Genomic DNA, 25,430 nt, shown 5'->3' with positions numbered 1-25,430 from the left:
CGATTCTCCTGTTCCCTGGATACTGCCTGACCTGCTGCGCTTTTCCAGCAACACATTTCCAATATATGAATAGGAAGGATTTGGAGGGATATGGGCTGGGTGCTGGCAGATGGGACTGGATTGCGTTGCTGGTCAACATGGACGAGTTGGACCGAAGGGTCTGTTTCCATGCTGTACATCTCTATGACTCTTAAGTGTTGCAGACTGGGACATTCCAAGATCCAGGACTATGTGTTGAGGGATGGGAAATGACCACTATCTACAGTCTTTGTGCTAAAGTATATCAAGGGTCTTTTCAGTTGTCAGACCCTCTTGGTGCCTCAAATGAACATAAATAGTTTCCTGAATAAGTAGAAAATTTTGATTGCAAATGTAGAAATGCTCTGAAAAATTCAAAATTCCAACATTGTTTTGTTTTCTCTGCAAAGACTGTACAGAACTGATTTTGAACCTTTGTGAGTATTTATATAATTTTTAGGAATAAACTATATTGTTGACATATAAGATCACTACTGATAATGATGCGCTTATTTTTCAGGCACACAGTTCAAAGATACTGTATGTGAGGCATGCCCCAAAGGAAGATATTCTAGCAATGATTCATCAACTGAACCATGTGTGGAATGGACTCAGTAAGTACCTCCAGAGAATTCAGAATTTTTAAATTGCAATATTGGAATAGGGTGGCTATAATTTTCAACAATACATTGCAGAATTTTTACTGACAGGGGTGTGGTGGCTGGGGAATCTGGTGTCAGTTCTACAGCTTAGGTGAGTAAAATGTCGAAGTGTTGATAATTCAACATGAACTCAACAACCTCTGCATTTAATCAGTGCCAGTTTGAAAGTATGTGCAAAAGTCAGTCAGCCAGTGTTTTGATTTCAATAAAAATCATTTGATTGAAGATTTCTCCTCCATTCTGGTATTAAATGCCTGCACTGTGTGAAACTTATTGGGAAGACAAAGTGGAGAGCCCACAGTGATTGACGAGGTATTGAAATTGAGAGGCTGACAAGCTGTTAAATGCTTATCCAGGACAGGTGTTTCTTCACATAAATCTCAGGGCTGTCCCAAAGAACTTGTTCTGATACAGCTCTACCTTGGGCCTCTGTTGAGCAGCATGAGCAATAACAGCAGCAGCTCAGAAACATATTCAATGTGAGGACTCCAGCTGTTCTCTCTTCAGCTTGTAGCCATACAGCAGGACCAGTGGGATGAATGCAGACCTCTAGTCAGTAGGAGGCTGTATCCCTAACAGAGGATACAGCGGCAGAGGATCATCATTCTGAACATGACTGAACAGCACTGCTTCAGAAGGCTCAGATTTTCTAGGCAGGTCATTGCTGACACCTGTCTCTTCCTGCAACAAGGCCTCCTTACAAGTGGAACAGGTGACCACACATTTCCCATGTGGCCAGGTTAGTCACCTGTGAATTCCTTCACTTCCTGCTCTTTCCAGAAAATAACTGGTGACACTTGCAGGAGTCTGCTACACACTAGTGTCTTCTGCGTGAAAATGTTGCCCCTTAGATCCCTTTTAAATCTTGTCCCTCTCACTTGAAACTATGCCCTCCCCTACTCTGGGAAAAAGACCTTGACTATTCCCCTCATGGCTTTATAAATCTCTATAAGGTCTCCCCCTGATGCTCCAGGGAAAATAGACCCCAGCCTATTCAGCCTCTCTCTCCAACCATGGGAACATCCTTATCGATCTTATCTGCACCCTTTCAAGTTTAACCTAATCTTACCGATAGCAGGGAGACCAGAATTGAATGCACTATTCCAAAAGTGGCCTAAGCAATGTCCTGTACAACCACAGCATGACCTCCCAACGCCTCTACTCAGTGCATTGATCAAAAAAGGCAAGTGTACCAAACGTCTCCTTCACTACCCTGTCTACCTGCGACTCTACTTTCCAAGAACTCTGAACCTGTACTCCAAGGTCTTATTGTTCAGCAATACTCCCCAAGACCCTACCGTGAGGTGTAGTCCTGCCCTGATTTAGCTTACCAAAATGTGACCCCTCACGTTTCACTAAATTAAACACCATCTGCCACTCCTCAGCCCATTGACCCATCCAATTAACCAGTTGGTAAAAAGGTGCCTGTATTGACGTTTTTTCAAGTGTGTTCTTTATCAAAACAGTCTAAAACTGGTGTCTAAAACTGTCTACAGAAATCCAATCAAGTCCCGTGATGAGACATTAAAACAACTATTATTTTTTCTTTTTATTAATTCAATGGATGAGAGTGTCGCTGACCAGGCAGCATTTCTTGCCCATCCCTAATTATCCCAGACAGCAGTTAAGAGTCAACCACATTGCTGAGAGTCTGGAATCACATGTAGGCCAGTTTCCTTCCCTAAAGGACATTAGTGAGCCAGATAGGTTTTTCCCTCCAGTTTTAAGTGTCCTACAGAAAATCTGCAGTAGTGAGTAGTGGGTTCTTTCTTGATTATATGTTTTTTGAGATATGTCTCTTGATTAAACTTAAAATATAAGCCGTAACTATTAATCTAACCTGGGGCAGTGTTTTGTAGAGGAATAAGACGGTGTTATTTTCTGGGTCTGGAGATTATGAAGGAGCAAAAATGGCCTTTAGTAGAGTGATATGTGCTTCTTGTCAGATGTGGGAGTTTAAAGAGAGCTTAAGGATTACTGCAGATTACATCTGCAATAAATGCTGTTGGTTGCGAATCTTATCGGACCGAATGGAGAGACAGATCGAAGCAATGAGGAATTTGCAACACCAACAGAATGTGATGGATGGCAGTTATAGGAAGGGGGGAAAGTCTCAGATACAGTCACATAGATGGGTTAACTCCAGGAAAGGTAAGAGAGGTGGGCACCTGGTGCAGGTATGTTCAAACAAGTATGCTGTTTTGGAAAATGTAGGTGGTGATGGATTCTCAGGGGAATGTAGCATGAACAGCCAGGTTTCTGGTATTGAGACTGGCTCTAATGCAGTGAGGGGTACGATGGGTTCAAGAGATAAATTGTGTTAGGGGATTCTCTAGTCCGAGGTTCAGACCGATGTTTCTGTAGCCAGCAGCGAAAAATCATAATGGTGTGTTGCTTCCCTGGTACCAGGATCAAGGATGTCTCAGAGAGGGTGCAGAATGTTCTCAAGGGGGAGAGGGGCCAGCAAAAGGTCGTTGTCTACATTGGAACCAACGACATAGGAAGGGAAAAGGTTGAGATTCTGAAGGGTGATTACAGAGAGTTAGGCAGGAATTTAAAAAGGAGGTCCTCGAGAGTAGTAATATCTGGAATACTCGCGGTGCTACGAGTATAGGAGGACAGAGCAGATGCAAGCATGGCTGAGGAGCTGGTGTTTGGGAGAAGGATGCACATTTTTGGATCATTGGAATCTCTTTTTTGGGGTAGAAATGATCTGTACAAGAAGAACGGATAGCACCTAAATTGGAAGGGGACTAATGTACTGGCAGGGAGATTTGCTAGAGCTGCTCAGGAGGATTTAAATTAGTAAGGTGGGGGGGTGGAACCCAGGGAATAGTGAGGAAAGAGATCAATCTGAGACTGGTACAGTTTAGAACAGAAGTGAGTCAAACAGTCAGGGCAGGCAGGGACAAGGTAGGACTAATAAATTAAAATGCATTTATATTAATGCAAGGGGCCTAACTGGGAAGGCAGATGAACTCGGCATGGTTAGGAACATGGGACTGGGGTATCATGGCAATTACAGAAACATGGCTCAGGGATGGGCAGGACTGGCAGCTTAATGTTTCAGGATACAAATGCTACAGGAAGGATAGAAAGGGAGGCAAGAGAGGAGGGGGAGTGGCGTTTTTGATAAGGGATAGCATTACAGCTGTGCTGAGGGTGGATATTCCTGGAAATACATCCAAGGACGTTATTTGGGTGGAACTGAGAAATAAGAAAGGGATGATCACCTTATTGGGATTGTATTATAGACCCCCCCAATAGTCAGAGGGAAATTGAGAAACAAACTTGTAATGAGATCTCAGCTATCTGTAAGAATAATAGGGTGGTAATGGTAGGGGATTTTAACTTTCCAAACATAGAATGGGACTGCCATAGTGTTAAGGATTTAGATGGAGAGAGGAGTTTGTTAAATGATTACAAGAACATTTTCTGATTCAATATGTGGATGTACCTACTAGAGAAGGTGCGAAACGTGACCTACTCTTGGGAAGTAAGGCAGGGCAGGTGACTGAGGTGTCAGTGGGGGAGCACTTTGGGGCCAATGACCATAATTCCATTAGATTTAAAATAGGAGTGGAAAAGGATAGACCAGATCTAAAAGTTGAAGTTCTAAATTGGAGAAAGGCCAATTTTACCGGTATTAGGCAAGAACTTTCAAAAGCTGATTGGGGGCAGATGTTCACAGGTAAAGGGACAGCTGAAAAGTGGGAAGCCTTCAGAAATGAGGTAACGAGAATCCAGAGAATGTATATTCCTGTTTGGGTGAAACAAAAGGCTGGTAGGTGTAGGGAATGCTGGATGACTAAAGAAATTGAGGGTTTGGTTAAGAAAAAGAAGGAAGCATATGTAAGGTATAGACAGGATAGATCGAGGGAATCCTCAGAAGACTATAAAGGCAGTAGGAGTATACTTAATAGGGAAATCGGGACGGCAAAATGGGGACATGAGATAGCTTTGGCAAATAGAATTAAGGAGAATCCAAAGGGTTTTTACTAGTACATAAAGGACAAAAGGGTAACTAGGGAGAGAATAGGGCCCCTCAAAGATCAGCAAGACAGCCTTTGTGTGGAGCCGGAGAAAATGGGGGAGATACTAAATGAGTATTTTGCATCAGTACTTACTGTGGAAATAGATGGTGACACCTTGAAAAATGGCCTTATTACAGAGGAGGAAGTGCTAGATGTCTTGAAATGGGTAAAGGTGGATAAATCCCCAGGATCTAATCAGGTGTATCCTAGAACTCTGTGGGAAGCTAGGGAAGTGATTGCTGGGCCTCCTGCTGAGATATTTGGAAGACTGGAGGTTGGCTAAAGTGGTGCCAGTGTTTAAGAAGGGTGGTAAGGACAAGCCAGGGAACTATAGACCAGTGAGCCTGACGTCGGTGGTGGGCAAGTTGTTGGAGAGAATCCTGAGGGACAGGATGTAAATGTATTTGGAAAAGTTTGTGCGAAGATTTGTAGCTCGGGTGCTCATTGTTGTGGTTCTGTTCGCTGAGCTGGAAGTTTTTGTTGCAAAAGTTTCGTCCCCTGGCTAGGCGACATCATCAGTGCTTGGGAGCCTCCTGCGAAGCGCTTCTTTGATGTTTCCTCCGGTGTTTATAGTGGTCTGTCCCTGCCGCTTCCGGTTGTCAGTTTCAGCTGTCCGCTGTAGTGGTTGGTATATTGGAAAGGCAAGGATGGATTAGGGATAGTCAACATGGCTTTGTGCGTGGGAAATCATGTCTCACAAACTTGATTGAGTTTTTTGAAGAAGTAATAGAGGATTGATGAGGGCAGAGTGGTAGATGTGATCGATATGGACTTCAGTAAGACATTCAACAAGATTCCCCATGGGAGAGTGGTTAGCAAGGTTAGATCTCACTGAATACAGGGAGAATTAGCCATTTGGATACAGAACTGAGGGTGGCGGTGGATGGGTGTTTTTCTGAGTAGAGGCCTGTGACAAGTGGAGTGCCACAAGGATCGGTGCTGGGTCCTCTACTTTTTGACATTTACATAAATTATTTGGATATGAGTATAAGTGGTACAGTTAGTAAGTGTGCAGATGACACCGAATTTGGAGGTATAATGGACAGCAAAGAAGGTTATCTCAGATTACAACAGAATCTTGACCAGATGGGCCAATGGGCTGAGAAGTGGCAGGTGGACTTTAATTCAGATAAATGCGAGGTGCAGCATTTTGGGAAGGCAAATCTTAGCAGGATTTATACACTTAATGGTAAGGTCCTAGAGAGTGTTGCTGAACAAAGAAACCTTGGAGTGCAGGTTCATTGCTCCTTGAAAGTGGAGTCGCAGGTAAATAGGATAGTGAAAAAGGCGTTTGGTATGCTTTCTTTTATTGGTCAGAGTATTGAGTACACGAGTTGGGAGGTCATGTTGCGGCTATACAGGTCACTGGTTAGGCCACTGTTGGAATATTGCATGCAATTCTGGTCTCCTTCCTATTGGCAAGATGTTGTGAAACTTGAAAGGGTTCAGAAAAGATTTACAAGAATGTTGCCAGGGTTGGAGGATTTGAGCTATAAGGAGAGGCCGAACAGGCTGGGGCTGTTTTCCTTGGAGCATTGGAGGTTGAGGGACGACCTTATAGTGGTTTCCAAAATCATGAGGGGCATGGATAGGATAAATAGGCAAAGTCTTTTCCCTGGGGTTGGGGAATCCAGAACTAGAGGGCATAGGTTTAGGGTGCGAGGGGAAAGATATAAAAGAGACCCAAGGGGCAACTCTTTCACACAGAGGGTGATGCGTATATGGAATGAGCTGCCAGAGGATGTGGTGGAGGCTGGTACAATTGCAACATTTAAAAGGCTTCTGGATGGGGATATGAATAGGAAGGATTTGGAGGGAGACGGGCCGGGTGCTGGCAGGTGGGACTAGATTGGGTTGGGATATCTGGACGGGTTGGACCGAAGAGTCTGCTTCCATGCTGTACATCTCTATGACTCTAATTGACGGTGGATTCATGGTCATCATTAGATTCTTAATTCAATTTATTTAAATTCAAATCCACCATCTGCTGTGACAGAACTCAAACCCAGATCCTCAGAACATCATTCTAATTGTACATACAAAAACAATTGTGATATTTCTGTTGATTTTATTTTTACATCTTACCCAGATGTGAAAAGCACAAACAGAAGCAGGTCAGACAAGGAACCTCTACGAGTGATGCAGAGTGTGAAGAGGAGAGTAATCTGCTCACTATTATTCTTATGGCAGTTTTCACGATTTTGGTTGTGCTCTTTGGAGGGTTTTTGTATTTTATATGGAGGAGAAAGAAAAGGCGTGCCTCAGGTGTGTAATTCCTTTGATTTACTATACATCATCCAGTTTGTGTACAGTTCTCCAGATCAGTCAAATTGCACATAAGTTTCCTTATTTCCAACAATTGTCCTGCCATCAAACTCCTGTGTAACAGCAGGTGGTCACCACAAGGAAATCATAAAACACTATCCAACAATTCGTGGGCTCACGGGTCTGGGGGGGATTATGGGCAAATGCAGATGAGAGGGGAAGGTTTTATATTGATCGAGGGAAATCAGGCTTTGGTAGATGCAAGGATTCCTTGCAAATCCTGGAGGGTTGGTGGAGCGGGGGAGCATTCCTGTTTCTCCTGGCCCACAAGGAGTTCTTACTGAAGTAATTTATTAAAACTTTGCAGCATTACAGGTGTCTCCCTAACTTGTTTATTATCTCTGTCTGTTAACAGTTTAAAGTTGTGGCCTTTAAATCTAAAGAATTGGTGAGCTCCACCTGCCTGAAGTCAGAGCCTCAGTTGATTTCAAACTCTGAAAGAGGAGATGGTGTCAGGCAGGCGTGACACTGCCTCTGGCTGTGGTGTTGATTGGGCCTAATTTTCACCCTTGCCACCATTTACACTGAACAACAGAGGGTGGGTTTAAATTGAGGCCAGTGTTTCTTTTGCTAACAAAAATACCTGCCATTTTCTGAACAGTAAAAACTGGAAAGATCAAGCAAACATGGAATTAATCTCATTCATAGTGTCATTTCTTTCTTCTTCTTTTATTGACAGATCCCAACAGATTATCAGATCGCAAGGTAAATATATATTTCTAACACTTATTATCATATGCATAAAATCATATTATCTGAAAGCTGTAAATATTTCTCACATTCCAATGTAATTCTGAACTCATGTTTAGAACTGTTTCCTGCAAAGCTGTCCAACAGCTTGATTCTCAAAGATATCTGAAATTAATGTAGCATTGCGTGAATTGCAAGGCAGCAAAGCATCAAACAGTACAGACATTAAGCATGGCTGGATTAATATAAAATCTCTGTATAACAAATGTGAAGAGTTTTAGTGTTTATGGACAGATTAGGATATTCGGGGCAGCATGGTGGCTCAGTGGTCAGCACTGCTGCCTCACAACTTCAGGGACTGAGGTTTGATTCCACCCTTGGGTGACTGTCTGTGGAGTTTGCACACTCTCCCTGTGACTATGTGGGTTTCCTCCGAGTACTCCAGTTTCCTCCCACAATCCAAAGATGTGCAGATTCGATGGATTGGCAATAATACAATTGCCCATTGCATCCAAGGATGTGCAGGCTAGGTGGACTAGCAATTGGAATTGCAAGGTTGTACCGATAGGGTAGAGGGATAGATGCTCTTCAGAGGTTCAATGGATTCAATGGGCCAAATGGCCTGCTTTCACACTTTCAGGATTCTATGACTGAAATGAATTATAGGGAGTTGGAGCATACAAAGATATCTATGTTGTCCTACTACCAAGATACAATGATGGGGCCATAAAAAGTGATTAAAGAAGTCTGTCTATTATGCAGAAGAGCAACTTGAAGTTTTTTTGTGTTGTCCAGATTGAGCCTTCTCAACTGTGCTAATGAAGGAATGGTAAAACGTTAAAAGTCGTCAAATCAAAATTGACAGTGTAGAACCATGGCGAACATCGGTCACGTATGGATGCTTCAGTTTATGAGGAAGGATGCAAGCAGAGGGATTACCAGTTGATTGGTACAGTGAAGAAATAAGAAGTGATCAAACAGTAGCTCCCCAGGCTGGAAACTTCATAGTTTCCAGGGCTATTTTCAGTGGCTCCTAAGCTAACAATAGTAATAATACAGAGCAAAGAATAAATGACCTGCTTTAGTGTCACAATTACAATGTCAAACTCAAGACAACTATACTGTTACTTTTAATATAATTCGCGCACTTAAATATTTATTTTTTTCATATTAGGAACACAGTTCCGTACCAGAAAGTGAAGGTCTTTTCAAGAGCCAAGCTGCAACATCAGACAATGACCAACCAGGCATAACATTGTTAGAATGCAATAGTAAGTACATTTCTCTGAGATTCTGAGATTGTATCCATGTTTGGATAAATGGACTACATTTGTAAAAGGTAAATTTGCTGAAGACATCAAGATAGAAGGAAAAATTAGTTGAAAGTAGAAGTAAACAGGCCACAAAAATAAATAGAAGAGTAAACAAACACTTGGCGGATGGAGTCTGATATGGATAAATGTGAACTTGTCAACTTTGGCAGTGAGAATAGAAAAGCATATATTATATAAATGGTAATACATTGAACATAGCAAAGTAAAGCACAGAACAGGCCCTTTGGCCCACGATGTTGTGCCGAGATTTAATCCTAATGTAAAATATAGTAACTTAACCGACGCACCCCTCAACTCACTGCTATCCATGTCATTGTCCAGCAGCCGCTTAAATATCCCCAATGACTCTGCTTCCACCACCAGAGCTGGCAACGCATTCCATGCATTCACAACTGTCTGTGTAAAGAACCTATCTCTAACGTTTCCTTTATACCTTCCTCCTAATATCTTCAAACTATGACTTCTTGTACCAGTCGATCCTGCCCTGGGGAAAAGTCTCTGGCTATTGACTCTATCTATTCCTCTCATTATTTTGTACACCTCGATCAGGTCTCCTCTCTTCCTCCGTCTCTCCAGAGAGAAAAGTCCAAGCTTATTCAACCTTTCTTAATAAGGCAAGCTCTCCAGTCCAGGCAGCATCCTGGTAAACCTTCTTTGTACCCTCTCCAAAGCCTCTGTATCTTTTCTACAGTAGGGCAACCAGAACTGGACACAATATTCCAAGTGTGGTCTCACCAGGGACTTGTAGAGCTGCAGCAAAACCTCACGGTTCTTAAACCCACTCCCACTGTTAATGAAAGCCAAAACACCATATGCTTTCTGAATAACCCTATCCACTTGGGTGGCAACTTTGAGGGATCTATGTACTTGCACACCCAGATCCCTCTGTTCTCCAAGAATCCTGTCTTTAATCCTATATTCAGCATTCGGGTTCGACCTTCCACAATGCACCATTCGCATTTATCCAGGTTGAACTCCATCTGCCATTTCTCAGCCCAGCTCTGCATCCTGTCTATGTCGCATTGCAGCCTGCAGTAGCCCTCTATACTATCGATGACACCTCCAACCTTTATGTCATCTGCAAATTTACTAACCCACCCCTCAATCTCCTAATCCAAGTCATTTATAAAAACTACAAAGAGCAGAATCCCAAGAACAGAGCTCTGTGGGACCCCACTCAACACTGTCCTCCAGGCAGAATACTTTCCATCTACAACCACTCTCTGCCTTCTATCAGCCAGCCAATTCTGAATCCAGATAGTCAGATCTCCCTGTATCCCATACTTCCTGACTTTATGAATGAGCCTACCATGGGGAATCCTATCAAATGCCTTGCTGAATTCCATATACACCTGCCCCTCACAAAGCCATGCTGACTGCCTTAAATCACACTATATTTTGCCAAATAGTCATAAATCCTATCCCTCAGAATTCTTTCCAAAACTTTGCTGACCACAAATATAAGTCATGGTTCTGCATGTCTTGTACATCAGTCACAAAATGTTAATATGCAAGTACAGAAAATTGTTGTGAAGGCAAATGGAATATTGCCACTTATTGCAAAGTGATTGGGATATAAAAGTTGATAGCTTTTCCTGCAGCTGGACAGGGCCTTGCTGAGAGCACATCTGGTACAGGTTTGCTCTCCTTATTTGAAAAAGGATATGCTTTTGGAGTAGTTCAGAGAGGGTTCACGCAACTCATTCCAAGAATGAAGGGCTTGTCATATTAAGAAAGGTGGGCAAGGAAGAGCCTTATGTCAACTCGAGTTAAGAAGAATGAGAAAAGTCTGACTGAAACATATAAGAACCCCAGAAGACTGGGATAGGGTGGATAGTGTGGAAGAGACCAGTACAAGGGAACACAGTTTAAAAAGAAAAGGTCTTCCTTTTAAGATAGAAATAAGGAGAGGGGTTTTTTTCTGTCTCTGAGGCTTTTTATAGTGAAGAATTGTTTTCCACAAAAACACTTACCCATCACTAAACAGCAGAATGTGACCGTATAATACTGCACCTTCCCCTGGCAGCTGTATTTACATGTTCTGATAAATACTAATGTTTACATGTGAAAGTAAACAATTTTTAAATATTTTATCCACAGCAATAGTGATGAGAAATCCAGATTCAGTTGTTTTGAACCATGATAAGCTTGTTAATTAAAATTTGCACTTGCTTATGAATGACTAGAGTGTTGTCATTTCAAGTGTGGGTATGGATTTGTCACATGATTACTCGCTGCATTGTCTTAAAGGAGCTGCCCTTTGCTTTAAGACTGTGCAGCCACAAGCAAACAGAGTCCATTATTAATTATGTTCCTTTCCCGAACATATGGTCTTGAGTCTAAATGAACAGTCTGTTTATCATTTCGTATGGATGAACAGTAATTCTAAAAGTGACTTATCTCTCTTTGTTTTCTTCTTCAGGCAGTTCTTGTGATTCAGGAAAAGGGAGTCAAAATTCAGCAGATACTAATTCACCACATGTCCAAGACATTACAGATACCCAGAAATAGACAGTCATTTTCGCAATTCTTGGTTTGACTCATCTATGCACCTTACTTGTCAGGTTCAAAATTGTTTTTCTACAGTCAGTATAAGAGGACAGAGGGGGAATGTCAAAATGAATTAACATGGAAATACAGCAAAATTAACTCTCTCCTAATTGATGCAACTTGACATTCTTTGATATAATTAAATCAGTCAATGTTTTTATATTGATTTGTGGGACGTGGAGGTCACTGGCTGACCAGAAATTATTGCCCATCCACAGCTGCCTTTGTAAATGTGGAAGTGAGCTGCCTTTTTGAACCACTGCAGCCCCCTGCTATGGATTGACCCACAATAACATGAGAGAGGGAGTTCCAGGAGTTTGACCCAGTGACAGTGAATGAACAATGATATATTTCCAAGTCAGGATGGTGAGTGGCTTTAAAGGGAACTTGAAAGTGATTGTGTTCCCAGGAATCTGCTGCCCTTGACCTTCTAGATGGAAGAGGTAAAATGATAAAAGATATGTGCTGCACCTTGAAACTATGGATTAATGAAATCTGAACTACTTCAAGGCAGAAAGATTGTTTACAAAATTTAGCAGATGTAGCTTGTTTTACCATTTCAAATATTCAACACTTTAGACCTTTGTGTGATTCGAGTTCTACCTGTGAAACATAACCAGCCCTGAACCATAATTCAAATCCAACACGTAAAATAGCTTGAACACTATCATCCTGAGTGAGAAATGCAGACCATGAGATCAGAGGAAAAACAATAGGCTGTTAGTTGGTGGTTGTTATTTCTCTAAAATGTAATTGTTGAACATTTGAAGACTGTCAATTTTATCCTTTCCTTCATCACCTTAATGCATTTGAGTGGAAGGTCTGGAATGTAAAGATGAATTGACATAAAACTCATATCTGATGTCAAACATATGGGAACACATTCAGATTCAGCACATTTGGAGTCTTGAGCATCTGCCAGCTCGACTTGAATCCGTTGTCAACAAATTCTAAAAGATCAGAGCAGAGGATGGACAAGCTACCTTTCCTCAGTGGGTAAAAGTCTGCCCTCAGAATTTGAAGATTACAAGGACTTGTCAACCCCAGCATCTTGCAGGTCAGGAGACAAACTTGAGTTTCTTTTGAAAACTTAACCATGCATTAATAATATGTATTAATAGATAAAGTTATAACTATTGATAAGAGAGCTACTCACTTTGTAAGGACCACATCTTTTTATTGCCTGTATTTTTGGAATGTGGACTGCTTTAAAGCAAGGATATTGTGCAAAGTGTTGTAAATCATGTCTACTGGAATACATTTTGTACAACTCATTGTTTCAAGAATATATATTGTGTAAGCAGGCACCATGGAGTTGATGTTTCTGAATTAAAGGAAAAATCTCTTAATTGGCTCCTGACTGAGTGACTGTGGATTGTGTGTGACCAGTGGAGCAGAGAACCACCAAACCTGCAAAAAGAAAGTTTCAAAACTTCTGTTTTCTGAGTGGTGCAGGAGAAAGTCTCCAGTAACAGCCAGCTATCTTCCATTCACCTTTCTCTGCAAAATCCTTGTTCGAGGAAGAATGGGAACATAAGAACCGGGTTCAATTCCCGCCTCAGGCGACTGACTGTGTGGAGTTTGCACGTTCTCCCCGTGTCTGCATGGGTTTCCTCCGGGTGCTCCGGTTTCCTCCCACGGTCCAAAGATGTGCAGGTCAGGTGAATTGGCCATGCTAAATTGCCCGTAGCGTTAGGTAAGGGGTAAATGTAGGGGTATGGGTGGGTTGCGCTTCGGCGGGGCGGTGTGGACTTGTTGGGCCGAAGGGCCTGTTTCCACACTGTAAGTAATCTAATCTAATCTAATCTAATCTAACCAGGAGCAGGATTAGGCAATTCAGCTCCTCGAACCAACTCCACCATTTAATATGATCTCAGCCTCAACTCTATTTTCATGCCCGCTCTCCATAACCCTTCAACCCCTTACTATTAAAACTCTGTCCATTTCCTCCTTTAATTTATTCAGTGTCCCAGCATCCACCACACTCTGGAGGAGTGAATTCCACAGGCTTATGACCCTTTGAGAGAAGTAATTTCTCCTCATCTTTGTTTTCAATCCATTACCCCTTACCCTAAAACTATGATTTCTCGTGCTGGATTGCCCCACATGAGAAAACCATCCTTTATGCACATACTTTGTCAATTGCCTTTAATTTCTTATGTACCTCAATTAGATCACTTCTCAATCTTCTAAACGCCAGAAGATATTGGGCTAACTGCTCAATCTCGCTTCACAGGACAAACTCTCATTGCTGGAATTAATCAAGGGAATCTCCTCTGAACTGCCTCCATATGCAGCTACATTCGTTCTTAAGTAAACGTACCTTTAAAGACATTGAGAGGACAAATTCTCAATGAGTGATTGAAAGGGAACGTCTATACAAACAACCAGCAAAACAAATATCATTTACAAAATACCATGCAAGGACTTTAACAAACACTACATTGGACAGGCAAAAAGCTAGCCACCAGGATACATGAACACCAACTAGGCACCAAAAGACATGACGCACTATCACTAGTATCCTTACATACAGATGAAGGAGGACACCACTTTGATGGGAGGGACAACACATCCATCCTAGGACAGACTAAACAGAGACACACAGGGGAATTCCTAGAAGCCTGGCATTCTAACCGGAACTCCATCAATAAACACATCGATTTAGACCCCATCTACCATCCTCTGAGAAAAAGAACTGGGAATGATATCACACACCTTTAAGAGACCAAGACACATAATTAGAAAGTGGGACATAACACCCGCACTTCACAAGAGGCTCACTGATGATGTAATCTAGTATAGTGACAAAACGTCTGAAAACAAACCTTCCAGCTCTGAGCAAACTTACAACCTGAACCTCAATCTGAGCAACAATCTTCTCGAAAATCGCAAACAACATTGTGTCAATAACAAAGAACTGAAGCAGAGTTGAAAGGAAGAGAAAGAAAGCAACTTATAAGACCCTGATTTGTATTATATATATATATATGTATGTATATAGTATACGGAGGAACCTCGATTATCCGAATGACATGGGCTGGGTGTATTTTGTTCAGAAAATCAAGGTTCCTCTGTATTCCCAAAAATTGATTTGTTGAAGCAATCTTAATATGTGAATATTAATATGTTTAGTTCGGAGGATTATCTGAAAGTGCTGTTTTTATTCCCACTGTTACAACAACCATACAAACACCAGGAACAGGAGCACACGCACTCAGTTCATACTGCGACCATTGGCACATGTAAGATTTCCCCTATCACTGACATCATTGGTGTGTGCCTGTCAGCCTGTGAATTTATATTCAAGCGGAATGTGCAAAGAACCATGTCCATATGTTCTAATTTGCTGTATACTTTAGACACAAGTCATCAGGCACAGTGACTGCACATTCTGCTCCTCAACAATGATCATTTTTAGACAGTATCGTTGAGAGCCAAAGGAATGAGTGAATGACATTAGCTGACATTGTGTGCAAGCAGAGCATACTTAGGAGAATCAAAGGACATGATACAAACATTAACTGCTGCTGGAGGAGCTTCAACTCTGTGAAAGGTGTTCTTTGATCAGCCCAAAACTTGTTTAATGGTCAGAATAGAGAGATATGGATGACTGAATGTTGCAGGCTTGCACATTCCAAGGTCCAGGACTATGTGCTGAGGGAGACATGAAAGTTCAGAGCAGGCACTGTGCAAGCTTAATAGGAAGGGACTTCTAAGATCCTCCTGCCATTGTTTGGTGAGGTGCGGGAAACCGTGTAAAACCCATTAGCTTGTATATTTGATAATAAATGTATTTTGTAACTTTAATCTTTAAATATGGAGGCATTTCTAAGTAAAGGGAGGGTTCCCATAGTCTTAATAGACTCAAGGATTACTCTCATAAAGAGCAAGAACTGGTTTAACTTGAGGATCACAACACCTTTGGCAAGTTGTGAGGTTACGAAGGACAGTCCTTCATGATGACTTCAGTCAACGTGGAGAATTGAACCCATGCTGTTGGTGTCACTATATATCACAGACCAGCATCCAGCCAACTGAGCTTACCAAACCCCACTTCTAACTGCCATATACTGTATAGAGAGAAACTGACAGAGTAAAATCCAGTGTATCCACTCTTGGCAGCTGAAGGCACAGCCACCAGTGATGGAATGATAAAAGTCAGTTGTGGAAACATAGAGAATAGGAGCAGTTGGTCATTCATTCTTCAAGCCTGCTCTACCATTTAATATGATGCTGACTGGTCATCCAATTCAGGACCTGCTCCTGTTTTCTCCCTATATTGTCATGACAAAGAGATCAGAATTGGAGTAACGCAGGAACCTGAGTAGAAGTGAGATAACAGGTGCAGAAGGTGTTATTCATGGAAAAACTTAAAAGTAAGAGTTTGCAGTATTGAAAGTCCAGTGAACAGTGTGAAATAACAGATTAGAAACTTAGCAGTCTGAGTCCAAGATGTAAGTGGTTTATTCACATGCATATGAGGAGCACTTAAAATTTATCCAAGTTACAATAGTCATGGCTCTTATACAAAAAATGCAGTTACATATCCCATTTTGGGTGAACAACTTAGCTATCACTCGCCTTGGTTGTACATCATATGTTCAATGTTTAAACCTGGCTGTTTAGAGTCTGAACAGCTTCATAGAAAATACAGCTTTACGACAGCTAACCAGAATAAACTTATTTAAAGCTGAACATATGCCCTGTGAAGACAATAAAAAGTTAACATGTTTTCCTTTTAATGTTATATTGTAAAATGAATGCATAAATTTATAATTATATACCAGTTAGTGATATCTAATGTTCTGATCGGTCAGAAAGTGCAAAGCTTCAGGAGTTTAACCACAGAGTTACTGCAGTTACATGTCCTGGAGTTCCACTGAAGACCTGTTAACTGTTACCAACTGGTTTGAGGTTTTGTCTCAAACCTGTGTACAAGCCCCAAGTTATCCTTGGGAGTTCTGTGTGCTCCATTGTATCCCGGCCTCCCTTCTCTCAGATTCACACTCTGTTTTCCATTCATTGCTGGTAAGCCCATTTTTCAGCTCTGGCCTTGCATCAGAGGAAATAGAATTCTTTGTGTCTTCCAATTCCTACCACACTATGGGCTTTTCTAATGTAATCATTACATACTTGCTATCCTCTTACGAAGATAGGCTATTCTTATCTCTCACTTGACCCCTCAGGATCAATGCTGTTGAACCAAGGTAGGTGAGTGAAAATAAAGTTCATGGATGAACTAGACTTGGTGCAAGTTAGGACATGTGTGATAGAGGTTTGACGCAGTAAACTACACCACTACTTCTCATTGATTAATGGGACCTCTAAGTTTTTAAAAAAAAAGACAATGCCATATCAAAGACATTTGCTCAAAGATATTCCCTGCCTCAGAGATCATTATTTTGCATTAAGGTCCAAATGAAACCAACATCTGAAAACTTTGCTAGAAACATCAATTATGATGAAGATAGTTAGTATTCCTGTTTTGAGTAATAAAAGAATACTTCATGTCTCTGTACCACAGCATCAACCAGGTGCAGCTCATGAAGATGTTTTTGAAGTAGGGATACAGCAGCCATTTGCATAATCCATCTCACACAAAGAACCATATGATGATGACAAGTTAATCGCTTTGTTGTTGTGATGCTGATTAAGGATGAACATTAGCTAACAGAAAACGCTTCTCTTCTTCAAAACATTGCCATAAGCATTTGTGTTCCCAAGACTGGGTTTCTATTTATCATCATCCAGAAAGAGTTGAAAGGTTATCAGGAGTAGGCAGGCATGTGATTTGAGGTTATAATCAGGTCAAAATCAATAGCCTGACTTTATTTAAATAGTGGTGCAGGTTTGATGGAGTCAGTGTCCTACTACTTGTTCATATGAATCTACAAATAAGAAACATGAGTAAGTCACTTCACCCTTCATGGTCCAACTGATTTTAACCTCCTGCAGAACCTCAAAAATCTTACTTTCTCTTGGTCTACCTCTGCCTAAAAAAATTTTAAAGATTCTGTGTCCACTGCCTTTTGAGGAAGGGAATTCCAAAGATTCATAATCAAGGGCAGGCAAATGGGACTTGATTAATTTAGGATCTGTTTCTGTGCTGCACATCGCTATGACTCCATCATGTCTTTCCTGTTACATCTGTCTTAAATTGTCAAACACTTGATTTTAAACTTTGACCCCTGGCTCTTGATTCTCCCTCAAGAGGAAGCAACCTTTTCATATCCACCTAGTTTAGTGCCCACAGGACCTTATATGGGGTTCAATAAGGTCTCCCCTGGGATACAGGTACTGCATGACTTGGGTTTTCTCATAAAGCAATTAAAAGAACAGGATTTAGAAATCTGAAACAAAACCAGAAATTGCTACAGAAACTCAGCAGGTCTGGCAGAATTTATGGAGAGTGAAAGAAAACAAATGTTCTGTGTTTCGTGCACAAGTATACCTAAGACCCTTTGACTGCAGCTTTCTGCAGTTTTTCTTCATGTAAGTAAAACTCTGTTCTTTTGTTCTCCCTTCCAAATTAAACTACCTTGCATTTTCCCACATTATATTCCATTTACTAAACATAGCAATATCTGTCTTTAAACTATTAGTATCACTTTCACAACCTGTCTTTCCACCTAGTTAAGTGTCATCTGCAATGTTGGCTACAATACATTCACTTTCTACCTCCAAGTTATTAATAAGTATTGTAAACAGTTGCAGTTCCAGCACTGATCCCTTTGGAACCTCACTGGTCATGGGTCGCCAACCTGAAAAAGAACCCCTTCTCCCCACTTGCTACTTCCTGTCCTTGCCAATATACTACATCCAACACCAGGGGCTCTTATGACTTTATCTTTTATGAGATACCTTGTTGAACACCTTTTGGAAGTGCAAATATAACCCATCTGCTGGTTCTCCTGTCTCCATTCTGGTTGAGACTTTCTTGAAAAACTGTAATAAATTAGTCAGGTACAATTTATCTTTCATGAAGCCACATTGACTCTGCTTCATTAGATTATGATTTTCCAAGTGTTCTGCTATTACTTCCTTAACAATTGATTCCAATACTTTTCTAATATTAGATGTTAGGCTAATCAATCTCGAGTTTTGGCTTCAGCCCTTTTTGAATGGGGGCGTCACAGTTTTCCAATCGTATGGTACTTCTCCAGAATCCAGTGCCAAAGCTATCTCACATCCCATTTTTGCCCTCTTGATTTCCCTCTTATGTATACTCCTATTGTGTTTATACTCTTAAGATTCACTTGATCTCTGTTGTCTATACCTGACATACGTTTCCTTCTTTCTCTTAACCAAACCCTCAATTTCTCTCATCATCCAGCACTCCCTCCACCTACCAGCCTTTCCTTTCACCCTAACAGGAAAATACTGTCTCTGATCTCTCATTATCTAATTTCTGAAGGCTTCCCATTTTCCAGCCGTACCTTTTCCTGTGAACATCTACCCCCAACCAGCTTTTGAAAATTCTTGCCTAATACCATCAAAATTGGCCTGTCTCCAATTTAGAACTTCAACTTTTAGATCTGGTCTATCCTTTTCCATCACAATTTTAAAACTAATGGATTTATGGTCGCTGGCCACAAAGTGCTCTCTCAATGACACCTCAGTCACCTGTCTTATTTCCTAAGAGTAGATCAAGTTTTGTACCTCTCCTAGTAGGTACATCCACATACTGAATCAGAAAATTTTCTTATACACACTTAACAAATTCCTCTCCATCTAAACCCTTAACACTATGGCAGTCCCAGTCTTTGTTTGGAAGTTAAAATCCCCTACCATAACCACACTATTATTCTTACACATAATTGAAATCTCCTTTCAAATTTGTTTCTCAATTTCCCACTGACTATTAGGGGGTCTATAATACAATCCAAATAAAATTATCATCCCTTTCTTACTTCTCAGTTCCACCCAAGTAATTTCCCTGGATGTATTTCCAGGAATATCCTCCCCAAATATAGCAGTAATGCTATCCCTTATCAAAAACACCACTCCCCTCCTCTCTTGACCCCTTTCGATCCTTCCCTGAGCATTTGTATCCTGGAACATTAAGCTGCTAGTCCTGTCCATCCCTGAGTCACGTTTCTGTAATTGCTGTGATATCCCAGTCCCATGTCCCTAACCATGCCCTGAGTTCACCTGCTTTCCCTGGTAGGCCTCTTACATTGAAGTAAATGCAGCTTAATTTATTGGTGCTACCTTGTTCTCTACATTGTTCCGGCCTGCTCTGACTGTTTGACTCGCTCCTTTTCTCAACTGTACCACTCTCAGATTGATCTCTTTCCTCTCTATTTCCCTGAGATGCTCCCCCCCCAAACCAACCTTACTATTTTAAATCCTCTCAAGCAGCTCTAGCAAATCTCCTTGCCTGTATAATAGTCCCCTTCCAATTCTGGTGTAAACCATCCTTCTTGTACAGGCCACTTCCACCCCAGAAGAGATTCCAATGATCCAAAAATGTGAACCCTTCTCCCCTGCACCAGTTCCTCAGCCACACATTCATCTGCTCTATTCCCCTATTCCTACCCTCACTAACTCATAGCATCGGGAATTATCTAGATATTACTACCCTCAAGGACCTCCTTTTTAAGTTCCTGTCTAACTTTCTATATTCTCCCTTCAGAATCACATCCTTTTCCCTTCCTATGTCATTAGTTCCAATGCGTTTAGTGACCTTCTGCTGGTCCCTCTCCCCTTTGAGGACATTTTGCATCCTCTCGGAGACATCCTTGATCCTGCCACCAAGGAGGCAACACACCATTCTGATTTTTTGCTGCTGGCCTCAGTCTGTGAGTGCCTCTGACATACCCCTCATTACGTTAGAGCCAGTCTCGATACTAAAAACGTGGCTGTTCATGCTACACTCTGAGAGTCCATCGCCCTCTACATTTTCCAAAACAGCATACTTGTTTGAAATGGAGATAGCCACAGAAGACTGCTGCACTACCTGCCTACCCTTCCTTCCTTTCCTGGAGTTAACTCATCTACCTGATTATATCTGCAGCTTTTCTCCCTTACTATAATGCCATCCATCACACCCCCAGCTCCTGTAAATTTCTCATTGCCTCTGTCGCTCTAACAGATCCATGCATTTTGATAAGATTTGCAACCAAAGACACTTCCTGTAGACATAATCATCAGTAACATGGAAACTCTCACTAAACTCCCACATCCGACAGGAAGAGCATATCACTCTACTAAAGGCCATATTTGCTCCTTCACAATCTACAGACCCAGAAAATACCACCATCATTTTGATCTAAAAGAGAGTGCTCCAGGCTAACTTAGTACTCCTGGTTTGTGTTTTAAAGTTTAATCAAGAGACAGAGCTCAATAAAACATATAATTAAGAAAGAAACTACTCTACTCACTACTATAGACTTACAGCAAGGTTACATGTTAAAAGCTATGCACTCATCTGTTCCTGTGCTGTGAGCTACCCCATACAGGTTCCTCCAAGGTCAGCTGTGAGTTTCACTGTTTGTGCATTTTTCTTAGATGCAGTCCGATGTCCAGGGAAACAAGAACTCAAACAGTCAAAGACAGTAACTGTGCAGATTCACTGTTATGTCAATTAGCAGTGTAGATTTCTTTCTCTCTGTCCCTCGCTGACCATGTGGTCAATGCCTTTTGTCTGCCTTCCTTCTTTTAAACGTGTGGTTGTTTTGATCTTTCTCCTCTGTTTTAAAAAATTCTCAAGGTCAGGTTTGTAGGAGAGTAGTCTGACACAGAACAAACGACCAAGAGGCGAGTCTGCTAGAATATGCTTCAGCTTTTTATTCCCCGCAGCGTCGCCACAACCAGGTACAGCGGGTCTGGCTTATACTCACTCTACATGTTACCGGAACTGGGAGCCGTCAGTTCTCGTAGAGCGGTTGCCAACAACCCACGCTCGGCGGTTAAACGTAACCCCGGAGCAGACTCCCGGGTCTGGCTTATACTCACTCTACATGTTACCGGAACTGGGAGCCGTCAGTTCTCGTAGAGCGGTTGCCAACAACCCACGCTCGGCGGTTAAATGTAACCCCGGAGCAGACTCACCGAACTGGAGACTTTTCCAGCTGATATACTCTTTTCCAGATATAAACATTCATGTGAACAGCAGAGCAAGGCTAAAAAACACATTCCATTCTGGTTACATACAGATAAGAAGATTCACACGGGACTAAGCAACACCTCCATTCCGGTTAGATTCACACATGTATTGGGACATAATTTTTAACCGTTTCACCACATTCCACTGCTTGGAATTTTACACCACATCCTCTCAAAGTTCCAAAACAGTGATTGCTGCTTCTGGAATTTGAGGAAATCACCTCCAACATCTAAAATACCTCAAAAAAAGGAGCCGCTCTTACAGCCACAACTTTTTCCAGTCCTCCATCTTGAATTAATTCAGTGCACACTCAATATATTCCTTCAAGGAAGTACATTCTGTAATGAAACTTTCAATAACATTTTGTGCTTGGTGCTGGAACATTTAATTTTTCAAATCATGTCATTGCATTTCAACTAAGTTTCAGTCAAAGTACAGTTTGTTTCAACTAAAACATCTGATATATTTATAAGCTAACGGTTTTACACAGAGTCCAGCCCTCAATGTGGAATGACAGGAGGGCACCAAATTGTGGTCATTCCCCATCATCATGCAGCAATAAATGTGCAACTTCAACACTGTGTTCTCGGCCAGGAAATGTGACAGTTGCAACAGCTTCTTATTGTAGGAGACCAGCATGTTCCTTGCAGACAAAGGCTGTCCTTTGCTAACTTATTACCCTGATGCCTGTAAATAATGATTTGTCTTGATGGATATCCCACGAGTTAGCATATAAATAGAGTGACTGCATCTCTTTCCACACTTCTTCGCATTGACACATTCCAGGCAGTCTGTCACTGTCTCTTCCCCAGTGCAGCAGTATTCAGGGCAGAGTGCAGTAATGCTGAGATTCTGGGGGCATATAAAGGATCAAATGATGAGGATTCTTTCTCACCATAAGCCAAGCAAGTACATGGTGTTTATGTGAATGTTCTGCTAATTAAGTGAATAATTCAGGATTGTTCTGAAGAGGTTCACTATCTCCTTTTTCTGCAGAATATGGTAAACATTTCATTGACCTCTGTATGACTAACTTGAAGTTAAAGATGTATTGGATAAGGGAGGGATAAATAATTCAGCGTGCTCAGACTGATTGTTTGCTGATCTCTCAGCCTCCAAAATAATCCAAACTTTTCCCAAACCATCACTCCACAAAATTCTTTCACAATCATCATTCTTTTGGAGTCTTGGCAGGATGGTGGAATTGAAGCCTAAGATCAGCCATGATCACGTTGAATAGAACAGCAGGTTTACGAAGCAGGTTTCCTAACTTCCTGTCTCTTGTATTAAAACACAACAGCTCACACACACAAACATTTGATACAGATGAAGGAATGAACAGTACGGTGACAATTTGAAATTATTTTATTCTCTTCCGTATTAGACTTGTAGTTTGATGTTTTAGCTGGAATGAAGATGTTATAAAAGGAGAAATTCTTTGTGAGCCACAAAATTTCTTGGAACTGAATGCCAGAAGTTTGGCTTTTGGGTGAATTTGATGTTGAAGTAGAATGGGGGAAAGAGTCCTCTCCCAGCTGACTAATTCTGGTCCCAAATCCTTGGGTATAATGAGTTCTCCACAACAGAGTGTTGCAGATAGACACATTCCAAGGGCCAGGAACACAAACGGAGGGAAGTATATAAAGTTGGGGACGATTTCACAAAGGGGTTGGGGGAAAATTCACAGTCTAAGGCTTTCAGTCACTGTGCATCCAAAGGCTGAGATTTTACAAATTCCTCGGGCTGTTTGTCCCTCTAGTAATGACTTTGACAAATAATGACTTGAACATTACTGAAAAAAATACATTTTTCAAAACATTTTAGCTTGCACTCACCAAGTCAATTAGCAAGAAATGCTACATAAAGGGAAAACGATATTTATACAGTAAAAGAGGAGAGTGCTGATTATCTAATGAATAGATTGTGATTGGTCAAGACATTGCCAAGGAGAATGCAACTGTTAACAACCAAGCCTTTTTTCAATAGTAAACCAGGCAGGTTGACTTTGCTTAGTTAAGGCATTTCACTAAGAAATAAATCAGAAATAAACTAGACACATACTCCAAGGCCCAAGCAATTGCTGACTTGTTGATTATGGCATTCTCTATCTGTTCCAGAAGTCACTGTTATACACTGGCAAAGGTCTGCAAAACTGGTAAGAAAATGTGAGGAAATGCTGGCCACAGCACACTAACCCCGATCTCACACCTCCATAGGATTAACCCTCAAATAATTAATGAAATCCTCAAATAATTAAAACAAACATCAGCAGAACTGAAAATCTGAAACAAAATCATCAATTCTGAAGAAACTCAGCAGTTCTGGCAGCAGCTGTGGAGAGAGAAACAGAGTTAACATGTTGGGTCCAGTCCCATTCTGAAAAATAGCCAGTGGATTCAGAACATTAACCAAACCCTCAGACCCACCCCCACAACTCAACACCCCACCCCACAACTAACCCCAACATCCAACCCCATCCCCATCCCCCATCCCCCAAACCCTCAGCCCCATCCCCATCCCCCAAACCCTCAGCCCCATCCCCAGCTCCATCCCCATCCCCCAAACCCTCAGCCCCATCCCCAGCCCCAGCCCCAGCCCCATCCCCATCCCCCAAACCCTCAGCCCCAACCCTCTCCCCTAACCAATCCCAATCCCAATCCCAACCCCCATCCTTATCCCCAACCTTAACCCCACACACCATTTTTTAGATTATTTTACAGTGTGGAAACAGGCCCTTCGGCCCAACAAGTCCACACCGACCCGCCGAAGCGCAACCCACCCATACCCCTACATTTACCCCTTATCTAACACTACGGACAATTTAGTATGGCCAATTCACCTGACCCTGCACATCTTTGGACTGTGGGAGGAAACCGGAGCCCCCGGAGGAAACCCACGCAGACACGGGGAGAACGTGCAAACTCCACACAGTCAGTCGCCTGAGGCGGGAATTGAACCCGGGTCTCTGGCGCTGTGAGGCAGCAGTGCTAACCACTGTGCCACCGTGCCGCCACACCCTCCCCCAATACACCACACCGTCAGGCCGGGAATGTTTCTCGTTTTATTGCACATTTACAAAGACTGATTTCGCTGGTATAATATTTATTTTTATACATATTTGATATTAAGACATGATTACCGTTCGATTCACCTTCGGGCCCCGAGAAACGTGACGACATCGCCGTATTCTCAACTGTCACCGAGCTCAGAACCGCCGATGCCCCGAGGAGCGGAGCCGCCCCGCCCCGCCCCGCCCGTGGGGATTCGGTCCCACCCTCTCGGGAAACGGTCAGGCTCCTTGTGGGTTCGGCCTCGTCCACTGAGGATCCGACCCCGCTCCCGGAGAGCCATTTCCCCGCCACCTGGGGACTCGGTCCCTACCTCAGAGGACCTCTTCTCTCACCACGGCGCGGACAACCCGCGGAGCCTGGCCCCCCCTTTTACCCGCGGAGCCTGGCCCCCCCTTTGACCCCGGAGCCTGGCCCCGCCTCCTGTGACCCCGGAGCCTGGCCCCGCCTCCTGTGACCCCGGAGCCTGGCCCCGCCTCCTGTGACCCCGGAGCCTGGCCCCGCCCGGTGACCCTGCAGCCTGGCCCCCCCGTGACCCCGGAGCCTGGCCCCGCCTTCTAGGAACAAGAAGCCCCTCCCCCCCCGCCATCTTCTCCGGCGTCAGGAGGTCAGCACGGGTCAGGGGTCAGCTCTATGCA

General features: G+C 42.4%; 2 protein-coding genes across 9 annotated transcripts in view; one reads left to right on the top strand and one right to left on the bottom strand.

The window, feature by feature from the left end:
• Positions 1–12,967, top strand: part of LOC122540450 (tumor necrosis factor receptor superfamily member 5-like) — a 210,596-nt gene extending 197,629 nt beyond the window's left edge. For all 5 annotated transcript variants that reach the window (XM_087980251.1, XM_087980247.1, XM_087980248.1 and 2 more), the window contains 5 exons: positions 539–632; positions 6,804–6,979; positions 7,719–7,744; positions 8,904–9,000; positions 11,486–12,967. In XM_087980251.1, coding sequence (XP_087836377.1) covers positions 539–632; positions 6,804–6,979; positions 7,719–7,744; positions 8,904–9,000; positions 11,486–11,574 — 482 coding nt within the window. In that variant the 3' untranslated portion in view covers positions 11,575–12,967. The remainder of the gene's footprint in view (positions 1–538; positions 633–6,803; positions 6,980–7,718; positions 7,745–8,903; positions 9,001–11,485) is intronic.
• The window catches only part of LOC148139747 (uncharacterized), a 126,843-nt gene extending 101,660 nt beyond the window's left edge, over positions 1–25,183 (bottom strand). For 3 of the 4 annotated variants that reach the window (XR_015753419.1, XM_087980254.1, XM_087980255.1), the window contains exon 1: positions 24,864–25,183. Coding sequence is in view for 2 of the 4 variants with exons in the window: in XM_087980254.1 (XP_087836380.1) it covers positions 24,864–24,903 (40 nt within the window). In the remaining 2 variants the exon portion in view is untranslated. Of the gene's footprint in view, positions 1–16,062; positions 22,577–24,863 lie in introns of those variants that run through there. The other variant, XR_015753420.1, reaches the window with a different exon arrangement.
• Positions 25,184–25,430: the final 247 nt, after the last annotated feature.

This window comes from Chiloscyllium plagiosum, unplaced genomic scaffold (genome assembly GCF_037043375.1).
Source record: "Chiloscyllium plagiosum isolate Xiang-an unplaced genomic scaffold, Cpla_swu_hap1 HiC_scaffold_37, whole genome shotgun sequence".
In the NCBI taxonomy this organism is placed as follows: Eukaryota; Metazoa; Chordata; class Chondrichthyes; order Orectolobiformes; family Hemiscylliidae; genus Chiloscyllium; species Chiloscyllium plagiosum.
The sequence above is the reverse complement of the archived record's forward strand: the minus strand, read 5'-3'. Positions and strand labels throughout refer to the sequence as shown.